The following is a 21539-nucleotide window of genomic DNA, read 5'->3' on the forward strand; positions in this document are numbered from 1 at the left end:
CAGGGCTTAGTAGATAATATTAGTTATTAAAATAGCCAATAACATACGTACGCAAAGCTTGACAGCTAATTAGTGTGTGCAGCATATGGACCTGACCAAAGCCTGCTCCATGGAGCACTGTTCACGCAATGGGCAGGAGCAACCAACAGAGAGACCGAGTGTATCCTGAACCTGCTGAAGCTATGCAGCTACTCTGGAAAAATATTTGGATGGACTCCCGTGTGAACTGAGATGATGCTCTGAAGACGATGGTCTTCTGAGAAGATTCCTGTTACTTCTCTCCCCATCCAGCCACTACTGCATTTTTCTTTCCCTTTTATTTCTTCCTCTCTCCTCTTTCCCGCTCCTTTCTGTCTTTTAAAATTTTTATTCAGAAGTAACATTTACTATTAGAGTAATTTTACTATTGATGGATGCTATGAGCTATGGATACTGAAAGTAGATTTTTATACAGGGAAGCTTCTCTTAACATTTTTGTGCAATGCTCACTGATGTCATTAAATTTGTTGAGACTGAATAAGAAAAGGATACATACCACATTTACTGGAATTTTCTTTCTTGCTTCTGCCAATAGAAATTTATAAAATCATATATACAAACATTTGCTGCATGTTTTGAGTTTTCAAAAGTCCTTAGTATTTTAGCAATAGTAAATTGGTGATTTTGTTCCTTGCAAAATCCTAAGTGTAGGCCAGTCTGTTAGATGACTCAGCTCCTGCAGTATCGATTCAGCTCTCACAGATTATTTGAGATGTCTGAAGTTGTGTAGAATATGTATATGGAATATGCATGTGAACTAAAATGATATATGTTTGGTCCATGTCTGCTATTTGTTATTCACTGTAGATTTATGCCTACATATTTGAGAATATCAGATCAGTTCAGTTGGAGGCTTTACTTCTCTCCCTGCTGAGCATTGTGGTGCTTGTTCTTGTTAAAGAACTGAATGAAAAATTTCAGAGAAACATTAAAGTCGTTCTTCCCATTGATCTAATTTTGGTAAGTACAAAATCAAACATCAAACCTTTTGCTTTACATAGCTTTCAGTGGTTCAACTAATCCGCTGCAGTTTACTGTGTTGTTTACAGTTACCCATAGCCCCACCTGCCAGTTGTTAAATGGATAGCTAATTTTCATGGCTGTATGTAAAATGGAAGAACAGAAAACAGTTTGGCCAAATAATTAAGATAGAAGTGACATACGTTCCCAATTTGTATAATATTTTTCATGTGTTTACTACTTTTTACATAATCACAAGAACATGAAGCCCAGAATGCTGAAGTGTAAGAAGCCTGAAATAGAAAATGACATCTTCTGCTGTGTTTTGTGCTGAAGTCAACACTGCCTGTCTGGATTAGATGTGCTTGGAGAACATCAGCTGAATCAGACCACTCAGAAGCACCTAAATGATGAATTATTTCAAGCTGCTCACGTGAATGGCAGTGGTCTGGGGTGTGTGCTGCATAAAGGCAGTTTGGACACTGATTGGTGGGATTCCTGAGGCTTTCTACAGACTTGTACGGACCCCTTTCATTAGCATAGAATGTCCAAACTCCACTGTAGTCCTTCTTCAACCAACTTTTCTAAATTTATTGTTGTGTCCTTATCTTAGTTTCTTTTTACTCTCTTCCACACCTTAATTTTTTCATAATACTTTCCTGTCTTACTGGATTGATCTAAGGATAAACACATGAACACTCATGTACTTAGATACGGCAATAATAAGGACCATGTGAGAAGCTAAAAGTAATAGAGATATAACATCTTTTTCTGTGTTGAATCAATAGATAATTGCTACATCCCTTGCCTGCTACTATGCCGATATGGAATACGTCTATGGGCTGGAAGTTGTGGGACATATTCCTGAAGGGTAATGTGGTTTTTATTAGCTTGTGGCTTTTAAATATGTTTAGTCCTGAGAACAGTTTCTGAAGAGGTCAAAGTAGTTTTCTGAGATAAGAAAGGGCAAAAAATCTATTATGTTCATTTCTGGCCTCCTGAAATACTCTCTCACAATTCAGCTCCATGTTAACAAGGTATATCTGTATAGATGAAATCGTATAACTGCAGACTTTCTTGTACATTTTCATAGCTTTTTCATTACTTTATGGAATTAAAAGCAGGTCCTAAGTACCTGATGATGGCTGATGGATGTATGACAGGAGGACAGAGGACTCTCTACAACATTATTACAACCTACTTTTTGAGGGTTGCCTCGGGTTACTGTAGCTGAAAAGGCTTGCAATGAGATAAGGTTTGCAGATTACTAGACTTAGCTCTTCACTCACTTATATAGTAATTTTAGAAAATACGATTTCCGAGGAAATGTAAAGGATTTAGATATGCTTAATCTAGAAAAGTATGTTCTAACTACAGATAGTGATACATTTTTCTCCATGACCTCGAAGAAAAAAAAAATATTGAGTGTAATTAGCTGGAAACCGAAAATAGATTATATGTCAGAGAGAATGTTCAGACTCTAAGAGCTGGTAAGGAATAGAACAGATGTTGTATAGTCTCCCTTCCGGAAATTGCAGGGTTTCCTTAAATTTCACAATGTACGAGTCCAAGACAATATGAGTGTATGCGTAGCAGCTTACAATGATAGAAGTAAAATAAGGAGTCATCAAGAAAGAAAATGGTTTTTATGTATTTAAGGCTTGCTCTTACATGTTATGTATCTGAGATTAAACAGGGCTAAGTGTGCCCGTTCGATGTGTGTTATAAACAGCTAAACAGTATTGGTGCAGCTTTAATTAGTAGTTTATTTTCAATCTAACCTCACATGAGAAGATTCTGTTGTGTTGAAAAACACAGGCAGAAGCCTGGATCATTCCTATGTGTTTTTAGGCACTTACCTGAACTATCTAACCACCTTGACAGTGGAGCGCGTAAGAAACCTTCAGAGTGCAATTTGGCTCTTAGGCAGCATGACTTGTTTCTGAAGTCTTTTCATGGAGTACAAAGATAATCTGGAGTGATCCAGTTCTTCAATGGGGCATTTCATTGCAGTCCCCATTAGAAGGTTTCCACTAGGTGGAATAAATGTCCTTACTGTCCATAGCCTACAGGAACATTAAATTGTTTAAAATGTTTAAATCAGACTTTTAGCTGTGCATGAAAAGATTGTTTCTTAGTGTTTTCATGAATTGCACGTATATTGAGACTATGTAATAGGCTTTGCAAAAAGGACTGTCTTTATTTTTCATAGGTTACCATCACCAAAAACACCACCCATTAACATCCTGCCTGAAGTAGTCACTGAAGCTTTTGGAGTAGCACTGGTTGGTTATGTAGCATCATTAGCTCTAGCCCAAGGCTCTGCTAAAAAGTTTAAATATACTGTGGATGACAACCAGGTAAAACTCTTTCTTCTTACTGTCAGTAAGCCTTTAACTTGCTTCAAAATTCTGGAAAATGTTTTATAGTTTTATTTTATAAACGTTTTATTTGTTGATAATGTTTTATTCCCAGTAGGAAAGGATGAGTTCCATATGATGTCCTGAGACCTTCCAGTGATCACAGTAAACCCCAAATCCAGTCCAAATCAGCTCAGCAGAATACCCTAGCTGGTTGAGCTGCTCCTTTTGAGGCAGTGCATCCTTGAGCATAATCCTGTAAGGCTGCATTTGGTGCAGCATTTTTGTTTTAATGCATTTTCCAGAGTTTTAAGATGAGACACTTCCTCCTCTGGCAGTTGAGTTCTGAAAGACCAGCTACGATGTTAAATCAGCCACTGACTAAAGAAACAGGGCACTTCTAAAAATAAACCAGGGACTTATAGCCCCAGGACATATCTGATGTTATAAAATGAAGTTATGCAAAGTAGGAGTCTCATTTAAAATAAAGGTTTATTTGTATAAACGAAGCAGGGCGGGTTCGGAAAGTGCTGCCAAATTTGCAGCCATAGGAGCTTTCTGTGCAGAGTTTCACTTTACAGTGGCCATGCTCAAATAAAAGTGCGATGTCACTTTCTGCACTACCCCACTGCTGGTCGTGGCAGGTGGGTAACTCCAAATCAAATGGAAATCTGTGAAGACAATAATTCAAGTACTGTGGTAAGAAAGGCTTAATTTTAGCTAACTGGCAATAGTGTTGTGTGATTAAAATGTTTCCTCAAAATCTGTCTTAAGTTATTTAGGATAAATGACATAAGATTGAATGAAGAATAGTTGTTGCCCTGGCTGGATGCAATATATTTTTGTCCTAAACACTTCTAGCAGCACTGAGGTCTTTTCTTAAACGTTGCCCTCAGCAGACGAATGAGCTCATTAGAGTCTGGGGAAGAAGACTGATGCTTGGTAGCCAAGTTGGGCTGCTCTCTTAGAAAACACTGTTCAGCTCAGTCTGAAGATAGAAGGTGGCTTCCCCACTTTTTCTTCTATAAATCTTTGTTCAGACATGTCTGGATTTTGACTGTGAATAAACACCAAGTACATTTGTAATGAAAGACAGCACACAGATAGTATTGCTACCATACTTCACTTTCACTAAAGCATGCTCTAAAAAAATAAATAAAAATTCAGTGGCTGTCTCTTTCCAGTAGAGTCATAAGCCAGAAACAACATGGACACTGTCCAGATCCCACTGCTTGAGACTCTGGCCTCTTAAAAAGCAGATGTGGATCAAGATGTAAATATTTTGGCTGAACTTCATCTTCAAAACTTAGCAATACTATTTATTCTGTGAGCAAAATGTGCCTCCCGCTTGATGAACCTGATTCAGCAGCTCTATCATGCAAATGAGTACTGAGTCGTGAGAAGAAATATTATGTTGAGAGATCTCTTATGATGTACATATGTGATTTTTTTTCCCTCAAAAATGTGGCCATCCTTTGTAATTGCTAATATATACGCAGAGGACTTCTTTGTTGGCAAAAGAGGGTTGAAATGACAGAACAATTGGAAAAAAACATATTCTATTTAACAACTTTGCAGGAATTTTTGGCTCATGGCCTCAGCAACGTGATTCCTTCATTTTTCTTTTGCATACCAAGTGCTGCAGCGATGGGACGGACGGCACTTTTATACAGTACAGGCGCCAAAACACAGGTAATGGGTTAATGCGATGTGCATAGGAGAATTAAAGGTGTGATACTGCTCACTGGAACTTGTACTGATTTCTCCACTGTATTTCCTTATTCTCCCTTTTTTCTCTGTCCTGGGAAATTACTCTGCCCTGTCATTTTTAGCAGTCTGCGTGGAATTTAATCTGATCAGCAACTGTCTTACTAGAAAAGCTAATGGCTCCACTTATTAATTTTTACCTGTTTAATTCAAAATAAACTGTAAAGTCTGTGGCAGTAAGGAGGTTAGGGGTTTTGTTTTCACACTGCAGGAAACTACACACAAACTTTCAGATTTACATGAATTTGTTATCACTGTAACAAAAGTGCCCTCTAATGGTGCTTAATGGTTTTAATGGTACAGGTTAAGCTGAAGCTTTAGAAAAAAAAATCAGTTTTAATTTAGTGCTTCTATCTGATTTTCAAAACAGAGTGAAAATAACCATAAGAGCTGCTCCTAAAAACCTCAAGCAATCTCACAACTTCTGTCTTGTGACATGGTGTACTTCTCCATCCCTCAGTGCACACTCAGATGCTCAGTCAGACTTTTTGGACTATTTCCTGCTGTGGAAGCCAACCCTGGAAATTCATATTGCAGTAGCTCAGAAAAGAGAGACCTACAATTGAGAAAAATTATACCTGTGACCCTGTTACCTGTCCAAACTCTGCTCATGAACAAGAGAGGTAGCAAACTGCTCATCTTTGTGTACAGTTGCACCACGTGGGCCACTGCAGCTCGGACACCCTTGAGGCAGCCCCATATGTACTGCCTCTCCTTCCTTCCTCCAAAACTCAAGGATCCAACAGTGGCATCCTCCCATATAAATGTTATGTCCTTTGGAGTTTGTTGCTATTGTCTTTTTATAAATGTTGCTTTGCCTATGCAAAGGACATTAATTACAAGGAAAAGGGTAATGAAGTACAACTGGCAAGGCTAAGTACAGTCTATAGGTGCTGTTTCTTCTTGACTATGTCCTCCAATTATTTCTCAAGCAGATACCACAGTACTAGAAATGCTACAGGGCTTTATTTCAAAACACTACATGTTAATTACTTGCTAATTAGCCTACACAGTACTCTGCACTCAACTAATCATAATGAGTGCTTTATCCAAAAATAATCCTTAAAAGCATTTCTATGCAAATAGTCTAGCTATGACGTTTCTATTAGCTGTTTCATATCTTTGAGTTGGATTCAGTGTCATACTACGTGCCCTCATCCTCACAGACATCCCCTTCTGTTATCTGTTCATATATTGCCTGTACAATTTCCAGTTGTACTGGATTATGGTTTTTCCAAGGAAGCTTTAAGGTAACCTGAAGACCTATACCTGAAGGCATATAGTATATCTGAGCAATTTGGCCCTGGTACCTGTAGACAAAGGCCCTGACAGAAGGTCATCCGATATGTGAAATGGAAAAAGAAGCCACCATAGTTTGAGTTCAAAGTAGGAAGTACATGGTAAAAATAACAAGTATTTGCTCGGTTTTATCCATTGGTTTCACAATATAGCAGAACTTACATCCAAGAGTTAGAGCATGGCCGTGTGTTTAACGCTATAAGATTACTTTAATAGACGTAAAATTCTCTTTTCTGCCTTCCTTTTGGAAAGCAACACATCCACTTAATCCTCTGTTTTCGAGGACAATGTTGAGATGAGAAGGACATCACTAATAAATGCTGGTCAGATCATAGGCAAAAAGTAGAGTGAGGGGTTGCTTTGAGTACACAGGGAGAAGACAGTTTACTTTGCCATATGTCATGAAAGAAATGCAAAGAGCCTTTCAGGGGCTCAGAGCATTCTTTTTTTCTAAACTCAGAACTCAGTCATATATTTTCCTGGATAAAAGCAGAAGTGAGGGACTGTATCATGGGCTAGAAGTGTCCTTCAGACAGAATCAACACTTTTTTTTTTCTTTGCTTTATAGGAATGCAGAAAGAGGGAAAAGTTCCTTGTGACTTTACCAGCAGATTTTGTGTCCCTTTTTCTGTAAACACTCTGTCTATCCTTCTTGAGGGTATTTTTAAGTATACCATGGCTTTAATTTTCTAGTGTTTTAACAACTTGTCTGGTTTTGTTTTTAACAACTTGTCTCTTAAAATGAAACCTAATTATTTTAGTAAAGAAACATATTATCAATATAAAAATAAAGTGAGCATCTGTCTACTTATCATCAAAAACCTTCTGTGAATCTGGACTGTATCTTAATGAGACCAGAAGGACTCTACTTTGTGAGCAGTCAGAGTGGAGTAGGAGATGGCAATTTTACTATAGTTTTCCATCAAAGTAATACCATAAAATATTGTGATGATACTTATAATTCTTAGATCATAGGTTTGTCTGGATTCATGTCACCTGTATTAATTATAATTTTTAATATAGGAAAATAATTGTTCCTACATGTTCTTCAGTAAGGTCCACTGATATTAACATGATATTATTGGTAGTTTCTGACTTAACACAATAATTTCTTGTTGGTGTTGATCCCTGTAAAAGATGTTAGAATTTTTTAATTGTGATAAAAAATGACACAGTTCTCTGTATATAATTTTTGCTCAGTGCTATGACAGATCTGTTATTGAGTGCAACATAGGGTGCATGGCTATAAATATGTTACAGAATGACAGCGGATGCTGCAAAACTTCTGGGATGAGGACACACACATTCTATTTAATAACTGAATCTGTAAGTGATGCTATGGCCTGTGCCTCTTCGCTGTCAGCAGGGTCAAGCACAGGTCTTGAGATCTCTTATTATGTTTTCACTGTAGTTGGTGGAAGGTAGACACCGGAGATTAAAATTGAAATTATATACATCTGCAATCCATAGATATGCTAATAGCTAAAATCTTCAACATCTTATTCTTGATTTTGTCTACAATATTTGATAGTTGACCTTTTCACACATTTTAATAGATTTTTATTAGACTGAATAATCTGCTTTTTTGTTTGTTTGTTTCTTGGTTTAGATGGCTTGCCTTATCTCTTGTGTATTAATTCTTGTGGTGATCTATGCAATTGGACCTATGCTGTACTGGCTGCCTATGGTATGGTACTTATCTTCCTTTTTAAAGATTATGACAAACATTTTCTAATGACTTAATTTCTTTCAGATAAATATGTTATTACCTGTAAAATAGTTCTATTTAACGTCAGTGAGAGAAAGAATAGTAAGGGCACAGCAGCTCTCAAAATCATAAAATACAAAAGTGCCAACACAATACATACAGATTTTACACATATATAGGCTGTCACATACATATATAATAAAACATTTATCTTCTACCTATCTTTGGCATTTAGTTTATGAAAAATATACATTCAGATTGCTGTGGATTTGTAAACTGACAAAGGGTGGTAGAAATTAATAAAGAACTACAATTTTATGCAGTTATCCGATTGTGCATATGATGCATGACTTTTCAAATAAATTTGGCACAAATGCTTGTAGATAGTGATCTAAGCTTAAGTACTGAAAGACTATGAGGTATTCTTATGTCTCCGACATGAAATACTACTTCTATACTAAGACTCTGTAAAGCAAGGTGATGTGGTTTCACACAAGCTGTATCTAGCTTTTGGTATTACAAATCAATAGTTAATTTTAAATAGAAGCATGTCAAAGATGCAAAATACAGGTCCAGAATTATGCATAATTCTGCCATGTTTGTATGTGAAATTTTAACTCAACTGTGGTTTAAATTTACTTTGTGCTATTGTTTACATAGTGTCACATGATAGTTCTCACTTTTCAAACACAGATTCTTTTATATTTTATTTTAACCATGCAAAGTAAGGACACTTGAAGAGGTGTGCACAATATGTCCTTTTTCTTACTCTACTGCTTTCATCCCGTGTTTTTGTATGGATTATATGTATATTTTGACTGATTTCCTGCAGGATTTTTTCCCATATTTAAGAAAACCCCAACCTTTTCATATATTGCTTTCTTGATATTTTATTTCTTTTCTGCTATGCTCTTTCAGCCCTCCCTACCTATGCACTGCAAATGCATCGCTTTGTACTCCATTCTTTTGGCTCCAGATGATTTCTTCATCCATTTCCTCCCCCTTTCTTATTTGGAGAACAATAAATTCTTTTGTTTGCCACAATGTTAATGGATTTTTTGCTCTGGAGGCCTTCTCTAGGTGATGAAGAAAGAGAATTTAAATTCTTTGCTGTGTAGAATTTGAGTGCTGATTTGCTTCTCATTCCCCCAGACTGTGTCAGAATAGTTTGTCTGTTGGTGCACAGAGAGTCTCAGGAAGTCCTGAAGTTTCTGTTATTTTTCTCAAAATTAGGCAGCCTATAGAGCACCTTCAGGAAAACAAAATTGAATCTGATAGTGTTATATTTGTGTCACAAGGACACCCATGCTTATCTCATTTTTGAAACATTAGCTTCATTTTTTTGATAATTTAATAATATTGACTGCTAAATTGAAGAAAGAGCACTTGGTTTTGCTACCAATTCTGCAAATGGCTTTTGTTTTTTGTTTTTTTTGCAGTGTGTACTAGCAAGCATTATTGTTGTGGGCTTGAAGGGAATGCTAATGCAATTCCGTGACTTAAAAAAGTATTGGAATGTGGATAAAATAGGCTGGGTAAGTGAAACTTTATCTAAGAAGGTTTTCCTGAGACCTTTTAACAAATACCTGCTAAATAAACTTTAATAGTTCTGTGGCCCTAGGAGAAATAAGTGCAAGCCATTATTCTTAGGGGTTTTGTGTGCTATCAGCTTATTTTCTATCTCAGAGCAGCACCTGTAATGTCACTTGTATTAAAAAATTGAATGTTATCAATTGATAAAGAATCAAACCTAATTTAATGCTAAAGATGTGTATATAGACAGATCAGGTTACTCTGAGAGGAGGAGTAATGGTTTCAAACTGTCAGAAGGTAGATTTAGATCAGATATTAGGAAGAAATTCTTTACTGTAAGGGCAGTGAGACACTGGCACAGGTTGCCTATGGAAGCTGTGAATGCCCCCCCCTGGAAGTGTTCAAGGCCAGGTTGGACAGGGCTTTGAGCAACCTGGTCTAGTGGGAGGCAGGGGGATTGGAACCAGATGATCTTTAAGGTCCCTTCCAACCAAAGTCATTCTGTGATTTTAGGTGTGTCTAATTTTATATGCCTTCTCTAGCCGGTTAGCATGCCTTTGCTATTGTGGTGTTGCTGAAGAGATCCTTGTATATTTGTCCTCTGGGTATGTAGAATGACCATAAGGGACAAACAGGACAGAAAGCACTAGAGATGCAGAAAGATACATGCCCTAGGGTGCTGTAGGTAAATTGCCTTAACTCTTTCAGATATTGCAAAGCGAATATATGAAAGATTCTGCAATATGAGACGAGGAATAAATCAGAAAAAGCACATAGATGGAAAGATAGTATGAAAATCTAGTTTAATGCAAAGGCTGAATAGTCTGACATCTGCAGATAATTCCCAGTAAGTATTAAAAATGAGTCCATGTTTAGGAAGACTCCTAGATTCCTCTTCTGTGGGAGTTTTTTAATGTATTGGCCAATTAGTGGAACCAAAACCTCTAACCTCTTACATAAATACATACTGATATCCCATAATGCTTTTGGAACTTCTATTTATTAAATTTCAATTAACAAATATTCAGAAGGGTATTTTGGCCATATCCTTCTTGACTGTGGTAGGAGAGATAGGTTACTGGAGGTAATATTGGACTTTTTTGAACTCACCAGTGACTTAGTATTCTACAGCAGTAATGGTAAGTCTAGACTGAATAAAACATTTTCTTATAGAGCACTGGATTTCAGTATGGAAAGCAGAGCTGAGGAAACAACATTAAGTTTGGCTATGTGAGATTTTTCATCATAGAAGACTAGAGTTATTTTTTATGTTTCATCCAGAAGAAAAGCTCTGTCTTTCATGAAATCTTATGTTCCTCAAGGAGCCAAATTCTGGCAGTATTTTCTACTACTTGTACTGTATTTGGTCTTCAGCTTAACCTTTTCCAGTGTCCCAAGGGGTGGATGATGTGGATCAAGAACTATTTTGGAAACAGTGGACTTAAGAAAATTGGTAGTTATGGGAGCTATAGCTCCTCTATCAGCCCATTGAGGTAATAAGTAGTTGAGTTTTCCAGCAGGATATCCTGGAAGCTCACAAGACTTGGTGTGTCTTCATAGATAGACCAGCCTGTCTGATGTTTACTTTTGTGGTTTTGGCAGGAAAGGATGGGTGAGTAGTTGGTTATTACATCTCTGACATCTCTCATTGTTTCTAAGAAAGGTTATAGAGAACGAATGTTCGCTGGATTTATCTTTTTGACTGGACATACCCAAACAATGATTTATCTTCACGTAGTTGCACCATCATTCCTTAGCCTAACAGGGTAAATCATCTTGCTGTAAATATCATCATCTAAAGTAAGACTATAAACATTGATCTTACATTGCTGCCTGGTCTGAGGAGCCCCACCAAGCCGAGTGATTTGAGTAACTGCATTGGTGTTGATTTTGGCCTGAAAAGATTCATCCCAGCAACTGACAGCACATTGAAAATGAATCAGTTCCATTACCCAGGTTATCCAAAGTGTTTTGAGGATAGGAACTCTAAACCAACATTTGGAAATAATTAGCAGCTGTCCTTTCTGGAACTGCTTCTTTGAAGGGCATGTGTCATGTAACATAGAAATCAGGTTAGTTATGCTCCAAGGTCTGGCAAATGAGAGTACATGGAAACAGAATGGCTTTTGTTACCTTGTACCTTTGCACTTTTTTGAGCTTCTTATTGAACACAAACAGGATGAATAATATTTATTTGTTGATTAGTTCTTTATAAATATTAATCCTTTTAAATGTAAAACGTACAGCTTGAGAGGTACAGCTCAAGAGCTGAACTTCTCATGGGTCCTTTCCAACTCTGGATATTCTGTGATTCTGTGAAATCTCCCCTTTCAGCCATGGATTGCTTTTTCTTGCAGATTTAATGTTTAGGGGCAGCTGAGTACAAAGGAGCAGCGAGACTGACAGACCAAAGTAGCTAATCCTAAATTATGATCAGCTGATTATACTTACATATATTTGTTTCAGTTCTCTTTCAACTTTTTTTAACCCTCAAGGATGTCCTGTTTTTACACCCTACCTCTCGACTCACATTCAATTTTCTTCCAGCTAGAACTGCACTGCTCTTAATCCTAAGAGCCCTTTCCTGCCATTCACAGCACTCTCATGAACTTCACAGGTCTCTTGCTTCATTTAAGGTCTTCTGTCAGTCACTATACCTTCTTGGATGACTTAAACAATTTCAGATCAATAATTGCTCTATTCCACCGTATATGTTTTATACATAACTGTAAGCATAACAATATTTATCCTCCCTCTGCTGTCTTTACCTTATGGCTGTTTCCAAGGTGTTGATTCCTGTATATTTTGTACGTTAACCTAAGAATGGTTTGTCTTGCACTTTTGCCTTATTTTTGAGAACGAGGAAGTTGATCTGGAATTCCTCTCTAAGTGCATCTCACTTTTCAGGTCCCCGGATCAAAAGTTGGTTTTCATATCCTTTCTGCAAGCCCAGTTTCTTATGCAGACCTACTTCTGGAATAACTTCCCTTTTTTATTCTCCAGCCTGGCAGTGCACTTTCCTAGTGTCAATAAAAAAGTCAGTGAAGTTCCTGTTAGGTTGTTTTTTTTAGGGCTGAGCATGCCAAATGAACTGCAGCCATTTAAGCTAGGCAAAGACTGCTAATGGACTGCTGAAGAAAAATGTTCTTTTTGCTGTTAACAGTTGGACTAGAAAGAGATCAAAGATAGGGAAAAAATATTTCAGAAGGTGATGTTCTAAGTGAAAAATGACAGAATAAGGATTATTTTCATGAGTTCATTATATAACAGGAATTTGGGATATTCAGTAGAGAAATACTATGGCATTTAAAGAGAAAAAAAATGTTAAAAAATTCTACAGATTACTTGGCCAGGAAATGACCACAGCTGAGACAAAGCTAAGCTGTATGCCTGACTTTTAAAGCAGAAAGAATGGCAATAATTTATGGTAAAAATTACCCATTCCCTCCATGATGCCATAATGTGAGAGGTGGTTATAGATGTATTAATTGTAAGTATATGCACATATATTATACTTAAAGATGTAAAGAATTATACTAATTCAGCAATTAAAGTAGATCCAACAAGGAAAATCTGATTTTGGACAGGTATCCTCCAAGATCTTGCCAGTGTGAGTTTCTGAGGCATGGACCCACCACCCTGTGAATCTATTTTGTCAAAATAGTTTGAAGGAGGGGGCCCTGGGAGAGTCTCCCATGGAATTTTGGAGCTTACTGGTGCAATGTCATGTATTTTCAGAACTTTTTAACATAATATTCTCAGGAGGAAGATAGCCTTTTAGATTTGTTCAGGTATTCATCACATAGGGGCCCTGATTCATGAGAGAGCTTTGAGGGCTTTGCTATATGAACAATTTTCCACAGAGTAGGGAGCCATCTCTTCTATGATAATAATCTTACACGGATGCTTCTAGCTTATGACATCCTAGGGAGATTTCCTATCCTTCCTGCATTAGTGAATATGCTCCCTTGAGTTATATAGTTATTCTCAGTGGGGTGGGAAGGAATTTAATGCCTAATCCATTGAAACTGTGATCGCCATATAAGTTCTTTTTAAAGAATAATATTTATACCAGTCCATCTGTCTCAAGGGCAGTAATCAAACAAATAACCTCTCGATCATTGCCTATGGAATGCTTGTGAAAAACTGTATTAAAGAACTACCATACCACTTTACTATTAATCAGTTCCTGCTTTATGGCTGAGGTAGTCTTCACTTCAGCACTTGAATTGTAAGTTTTCATGAAGGGTGCCCTGAGGATGTGTGCACGCATCAGTCATTTCTCTGCAGAAGGACGCGGGAACATGAGCATATTACTCAGCCTCCTTGGAGCCAGACCCTCCTCCAGAACTACAGCATCCTCCCTGCCAAGACATCCCCTGAATGAACAGGACTTCAATAGGATTCTTCTTTTGACTACATGGTGGGGTCTGCCACATGGGCCTCTATTTGAGCAAATCATCACTGCCTCGCATTATAGACAGTACAGAGCTGGTCAATTGAGCTATGTTAGGGTATGATTCATCTCTTCCTCAAGTAGGCACCAGAATAATCAGGTAGGAGTTAAACAAACTGCGTCCTAAATTACCATCGCTCTGATAAACAAACCTCCATTCATTATGGTGGAAATCTAGACAGCTCACTCAGCTGTAGACACCTATACTGTAGATAATCAATGCCAAGTGAAATGAACCCTACCCATACAGGCAATAGCTGGGCATCTCCTAAATTTGCAACAAAAAGCTTATAATCTGTTTTCAAAGTGATAAAGAAACATCCAGTATTGCAGTACCTTAGTACTGCATTGTTTAACCACTGGCTCAGAGAGTATTCTCCCACTTCTGCTATTTATATGTTTTTTTCCTATCAAGTTCCCATTTCAAACTCCTCTCAATGGTGGATGTGTAGACCCCATGAAATGAAAAGGTCTAGATAGAAACACTCTGTCCATACAGTTTCAGAGGCAGCTGCTATATAAACACAGTCACAATACCTCTCAGTGCTTCTGGTGCTTTCTGATATATGCAGGATTCAACATAAATCCATATCTTCTACTTGTTTCTTTTCTCCCTCTTTATTTTTTTTGTTGTTTTGTTTTGTTTTGTTGTTTGTTTGGGGTTTATTTGTTTTTTATTAATACAGTGCAAGCATACTTTGAACCTGGATTTTATTTTGACTTTTAAGATAACCTGTGCCTATAATACCTTATTGCTAAGATTTGAAGAGTGATTAGATTCCTTCTGTCCTGGATTATATAATAGCCATCTTTAAGTAAGTTGCCAAAGAAAACTTTGACATTTTTATGACTTCTTAATTGAACCTTGTAATAACCCATGAATTTAAAAAAATGTCTATTAGATGAACATCTTTCTACAATGTTGATGCTACCCTGCCTAAAAAGTACTGACTCAAGGCCAATACAAAGCACTGAATGGGTGACTGGCAGATGAGAATATGATTGTTTTGGCTCATCCTCTACATCAATGGCAGTCTCTGGTTACGGTTAAGATGTGAGATATTAGGCCATTTAAGAGGCCTCAACTAGCTTTCTTAGTACTCAGCAGTACTTAAACATTTTTGGCTTCAATTTTTCCTCTGTAGACTTTGTATTGGGTTTTCATGCTTTCTGTTTTCTCATAAGACAGGAAAATTTTGCAGGTCTTGCAGCAGTGATTTAGTTAGATGCAATGAGGCTCAGGTCTGCAGTTGAAGTGGATTGCTTGATCTCAGGCTCTGGCAAGGGTTCAGCCTTATCAGAATGGTCTATCTGTTGATACCACCTGAATTTGTAGTACTTCTGTCAGCCGTTTCATGTCCAGCGAGCTCCTTTATAAATATAGATTGGATTTGGAAATCTTGCAATTAGTTTCTCACTTACTAATCAGAACTCGGTATTTGTTGCTCGTAAAGTTATTCATTGCAAATACATACACAATAATTTTTTAAAAGGTGTTATTTAAAGATATAACTGGATATTGAGCACTGTTTCAAAGGATGAACCACCTTTTTACTTAGAAGCTGTGCTGTTGAAGAGAGTGCAAACTCTTTTGCAGTAGTTTAGAATTTTCAAGATGAGGGAGAAAAAGTTTTCTCTGTAGAGTCACGTAACACCCTGTCCTCTGTGCAGCACAAATTAGTAAGGTATGAATGACATTTTATAATTCATAAAATAACAATTCTGAAATCTGCTCAAGCAAAATTCCTGTGGCCAGGCTGAAAGTGTTCTATTGTCTCTGGCTTTCCTGAGCTAAGTGAAAAAGTCAGAAAGGATAATTTTAACACTGATTGTGCCATTGTAATGTGATCTGTTCCTCTGCAAACATTAACAAGAAGTACTGTAATTGTTGAAAAAGGCACCTGTGGAGATCAGTATTTCCAGAGGTGTGAAAAAACATTCCATTCTTCTTTAACACTTTTTATATAGAGATTAGGTGAAGGTAGTCTTTGCTTAAGCCTCCCTCAAGGAAAGAAATATGTGCTGATGTTAGGTTGGTATAAGAAATCAAGTAATTTGCACTTTTCTCCTTTTAATTGTAAAATCTGGATATCTCTTTGCCTTAAACAACACTATTGTATGGATCGTTTGTGTTTAGAAAATAATTAAGGAAAAAATTTTAAATGCTAAAATCTTTTTGGGGTTTGACTATTTTAAATTTATTTTCAAAGTGACTTTTGTTTCAGATATGCGTCTTCGTATTTTTTAAAAATTGTATTTAAAACTAATCCAAAGGTTTATTAATCAAATATTGAAAGATTGATAAGTAATCTGAAACTTCACCGTTTCCATATGAAGAAATTAATTCACCAGTAATTCTTATTTGTTGTAAAGTTGGTTTAGTCAGCAGTGACAAATGCCACTTTTCATTAACCTCCTTGCAAGTTATAATTTCCATTTATACGATCAGTGGGAGAAGAGCTCTCTGTTCCTGACCTTTAGGATACCTCATTGTGTAAAAGGAAAGAATGATTTTAAATATGTACAGTGAAGAAGGTGACAAATACTTGCAATGTGACAAGCAAAATGTAGGTTTTACAGAACAACTGAGTTCATTCTGAATTAAGCTGTTAGCATAACTACATGCGCTATTTTAAGTAACTCTGAAGGGAACCTCTGTGATCACTGGGATGAGTAGTGTGGTCTCCCATGAGGAAGCATTGTTTTAATTGCTAATTCAGTCTTCAGTTTTTGCCAGTTCAAAGATCTGGATGTTCATCTCTGAGAAAGTATCTTCATTTTAAAAATCTTTACTTCTGATTCATAAAATGCACATTGCTACAAACATTAAAACTAATCACTCTTTTCTGTTTCCCCCCTCAAAGAGCATATGGGTTAGTACCTACGTGTTTACAATATCCTTTGCTGCTAACATGGGACTGTTGTATGGCGTTGTCTGCACTATAGTACTCGTGAATTTCCGTTTTTCCAGGTAAGAAATAACTTTATTGAAATGTTCTATTAACACATCATTATGCCTTCTTCCTAGCATATTGCTTCACAGATATACAGTATGCTGAATTTAACAATGAAACTTCAGGTTTTCAGTTGCAGAAAATTACTGGGTAAGAAAATTCAAAAGGAAAAGTCACACATGCATTTACTGTAGGCTGAGGATCTCTAAAACATTTCATATTGACATTATTTAGTGATTTCTCATAGTGTTACACATCTGTATGATTCTTTAGGTGAAGGTAGCATAAGATCAACAGGAAGATTAATAATATCTTTTTTTCCATTAGCTATTTATTTACTTCTTAAGGAGACTGTGTGTCTGACAAACCTTAGTAACTAATTGCCTTTGTAGACTTCTAGATGCTACGTTGCACAGGAGTTGGTAGTTGATATTTGTGCTGCTAATATATGTTAATGAAACATAACTGCACGACTATTCCAATGTATAATGATAAGTATATTATAAATTCTATGTATGAATTAGAAAAGCCAGGACAAAGAAAGTAGAGCTAATATGAATTTGTACATTCTTTTTCATGTATTACAGTTGCTACTTTGGCTCATGAGTAAAGGAAAATGTCAGCTGAAGTGCATGATCATTTTGTGCTACAAATTATTCTGTAACTCACAAGTCCTGCAAGTGACTTGCTGCTTGCAGGCAGTTTTTGCATGAATGTTGAATCCCACTGAAATTAAGTACAACATAGACAACTTGCTTTAATGCTTGCTGAAGTTAATGGTGTTAACCATTTGTGCATAGCTCTGTTCTCATGGAATAACTTGCATGAAAATAGCTCAAAATTGAAAGGCAATTACAAATTATGGAAGATGGTTTTCTGCTTCAATCAATTAGTACCTTTTTGGTAACCTTCTGCTACTCAGGAAACAAAAATTCTGGTAAATTCTGCTGGTAAAGGAAAAGTAAGTTTTGATATTGTTTGCACTCTGTGCCTGGATGTCTGAGGTTCTGGCACAGCAGAAAGAGAGAGACGTTGGACACAAAAGAGCACGATCCTTTGTTGTCTGAACTAGCAGGACCTCAGGCTGAACCTGCACTCATTAAAGTAAATAAGACTCTTCCCAGTGATTTCTGTGGTCTTCAGTCAGGTTGCACATGATTCTCCGTGCCATCGAAAGGCACTGGACAAGTTGGCAGCCTTAAAAACTGTACTGCACAGGTGAGGTTAGCAAGAGGACATGCAGTAAGCCATCCAGTCATGGGCAAAAGTGTCAGCAAAAGCAAAGCAAGGAAAATACTCTCGGTGATGTATTGTGAAGTTTCTCTTCAGCTTCCAGAGTATTGGAAGTGGAGCGTGTTATATATCAGAATGTATTAAAACCAGCAACAGCAACAGCTGGATTTATGCAAAGAGGAGAGAACAGCTGACTTTTACAAACCTCATTTAGACAGCCCCAGTACCTGCAAATACTCCTTGCACATAAACACATCTATTAAATATTTGTATTCTGGGATTATTTTCATTGTCTAGCTTCAGATGATAGCTAGTTTCATAGTTTTCTTGTTCAGCAATTAAATGTGTTCCTGCAAATGATGTATTGAAGCAGAAGGTCCTACGCTGAGCTGCCTTTTCAAGGTAACTTTCTCTTTTTGCTGGGTGTGTAGAGAGCATACTAATATTGGCTTTTCCTGTTAGGTTCCCCACTTCGATAGCTAGAGTGCAATATTCTGCTTCATCATACAAACATGTCTTAATTTTAATGACAAATAAAACATCCTTAGTTTTCATGACACATAGGTATTCTATAGCCTTTTTCCTTTCCTTACACTGTGCTTTCGCAGGTAAAAATTATTAATTAAACCTCTGTAATTTTTAAGATGTAACTTATATATTAACTACTTTGACCTGAGAATAGCTCTCTGGCCAGCTACAAAACAGTAGTGAAACTTAAAATTAAGATTTTATTTACCAGAAATTTTCATAATTCATATTTTCAAAGTGATATACTATAATTTTTAAATGTGCTTTTTGTGCTTTAACTGGATTGTTATCACAAAAAATAAGCTCCATATGCATGAAAATACATATGGATTGCATCAGCACAACTTTAAACATCTACATTGTAGTTTTGGGGTGTGTCTCTTCTTGTTTCTATTCAAGACTACTAATGATTTGCCTTCTCTGTGTATTGATTACAGAGCAAAGACACTGAATTTGAAAAATGTGAAGGAAGTGGAGTATAAATACAAAACAGAAGATAATTGTGTAAGTTAAATTATCTGGTGGGTTGGGGTTTTTTCGTGTGTGTTCTCCACTAATTCAGCTTTGTTTATTTTCTCTTGTTTCTCTTCTCACGGAGTCAAGGGAAAGTTTTTATGAAATGCTCCCTTGAAATCTAAAGATAGTATGGTGTAATCAGTACAGAAGTAGTCTGGACATGAGAAATTAGAATATTTCCCTGGTTCTGCTGCTGGTCTGCAAAATGAAGTTAGGCAAGTCCTCTTAGTTTTGTCTATCTTTGTTTATTTAGTGTATTTGTTACTTTTAAGCTAGGAATTGCACTTTGTAAAAGTCCCATAATTCCTAAGTCTAAGGAAACCTCTTGGCAGCAAGGGCAAGGTCCATCTGAGCAGACAATAGCTGTCTTCATATTCTTATCAAAATTCCTCTTTTCCTGAAAGTCCTTTGATACTCTCATCAGCCTCATCTATCTCTTTTCTGACCCCGTTTCTGCCACCAGCCCCTTGTGACTGGGCTGTCCCAGAGGACATCATGTGTGACTGGGGAGGGAGGGACAGCAGCATGAAGTTGTCACAAGCTACTTCACATAGGGTCTATGATATCTCACCACCCTGTACTCAAACAAGAGTACCCTCACATGAGAAATGGATGGAAGAGCCTCTCTGAATGGCTGTGCTTTTAAAATTCGGCTTCTTATAAACTTAAACCTACCAGTTAGAGATTTAAAATTCTTTCTGTTATTTTCGTTGCAATTATCATCAAAGTTGCTTGTGGTCAGGCCTATGGTAAAAAGAGAAGGGTAATGACCTGGAAAGGTGAACTCCCTCCTCTGAGATGAAATGGTAGGTCAGCAGCCAAGAGAGAAATAGAACCATGTGTCCTTTCAGCACAGAGTCTCACCACTAGGACATCCTGCTCCTCGACTGTGGCACTTTCTACTATCTTCTCTTTCCTTTCCTAATGCTTATGAAAGTTATTATGTATCAGTAAGCAACACGCTCAGCAGTTATTACCTCACCATTAAGAAGCTCTCCTTTAAAGAATTTATTTCTTCTGGCAAATGTTTTCCATCAAAGCTCTCTTGGGCTTAAAATCTGAACTTAGCTCAGGGGGGTTGACTGTTTTGGCAAGCTGAACAAGGCTGGAATGTGAAAGGTACATGAGAATGGGGAGGACACTGAAATGTGAATTAAAAACATGGTTGTTGAGGCTGGCCCAACTGTCAATTATTCCATCACTTTTCATTCTTAAGAAAAATGTTGGAATAACTTTGTCAGAGATGGGTAACCTAAATTTGATTTGCATGCTTTTTTTCATATCAGTTCATAGAATAATTTTGCACAAATACCTATGTTGGTTTTTTTTAAGCTAACTACTTCCCTGCTTTTTTTGTTCCTTAATCATTAAGATTAATGCCAGTAACCAAGTAATAACGAACTGGTGTCTGCAGACAGTGGGGAAAATAACATTTTGTTAAGAAAGCAAATTGCTCAAGAGCTTATTACACAAAGCAAAGAAGGAAAATATTTTTAAGATTTAGAAAAATGCCTTTAATTGAATTTAGAGTCACTGGGTTGCAGCAGGCATTTTTAATGTATGAATGTTAGACTGATCCAAGTTCCCCTGGTGAATAACAGCCTTAGACATAAAAACCAGAACTTCTAAACATGAAAATATGTAAGCTTAATGATCTACCCTGCCATTAAGGTCTCTGGATTTATAGAGGTTATTTCATCAATAAGAGAAAAGACCCTTTAATTTGGAAAAAATCAAGAGGGAATTCAGAAGCTTATGTGAAACACATTGCATCACAGGCACTTCCTGAACTGAACTCTAACCCAAGCAAAGACAGCGCTGTGCAGAGGGCACAGGGCAATTGCCAGTATCCTTCTAAGTGGCAGCAGGGTTTGACCACCGGAGATAATTTGCTTGCTTTCTTGGCAAGGACATGAAAAAGAAGAAGTCCATGTTGCTCAGAACATTTATTATCAAGAAAGGAACTAGAACCACACCAGAGCCAGGAATAACTGAGCCAAATTTGGCACAGCTGTCTTTGCCCATCCTGGAAAAAAGCATGTATCTAAGTCTGCCATCTGCTTCATTTGGCCTTATGATTTGAGCCTTTCAGGTTTTGCACCTTATATTTTTGGAAGCTTATTTACATGCTAATCATCACAGGTTTTGATCTTTGCACGTCACTCTTTCTTTTTCCTAGTTTTCAC

The 21539-nt window shown here is 37.0% G+C and overlaps 1 protein-coding gene across 1 annotated transcript in view; it reads left to right on the forward strand.

Moving 5' to 3' along the window:
• SLC26A7 (solute carrier family 26 (anion exchanger), member 7) overlaps nt 1-21539 on the forward strand; it is a 61741-nt gene that overhangs the window by 29435 nt on the left and 10767 nt on the right. Inside the window, exons 5-12 of the mRNA XM_010190451.1 lie at nt 847-999; nt 1788-1870; nt 3212-3359; nt 4938-5051; nt 8035-8112; nt 9573-9668; nt 16987-17093; nt 19275-19341. Coding sequence (XP_010188753.1) covers nt 847-999; nt 1788-1870; nt 3212-3359; nt 4938-5051; nt 8035-8112; nt 9573-9668; nt 16987-17093; nt 19275-19341 — 846 coding nt within the window. The remainder of the gene's footprint in view (nt 1-846; nt 1000-1787; nt 1871-3211; nt 3360-4937; nt 5052-8034; nt 8113-9572; nt 9669-16986; nt 17094-19274; nt 19342-21539) is intronic.

Source organism: Mesitornis unicolor, unplaced genomic scaffold, assembly GCF_000695765.1.
Source record: "Mesitornis unicolor isolate BGI_N332 unplaced genomic scaffold, ASM69576v1 scaffold11818, whole genome shotgun sequence".
In the NCBI taxonomy this organism is placed as follows: Eukaryota; Metazoa; Chordata; class Aves; order Mesitornithiformes; family Mesitornithidae; genus Mesitornis; species Mesitornis unicolor.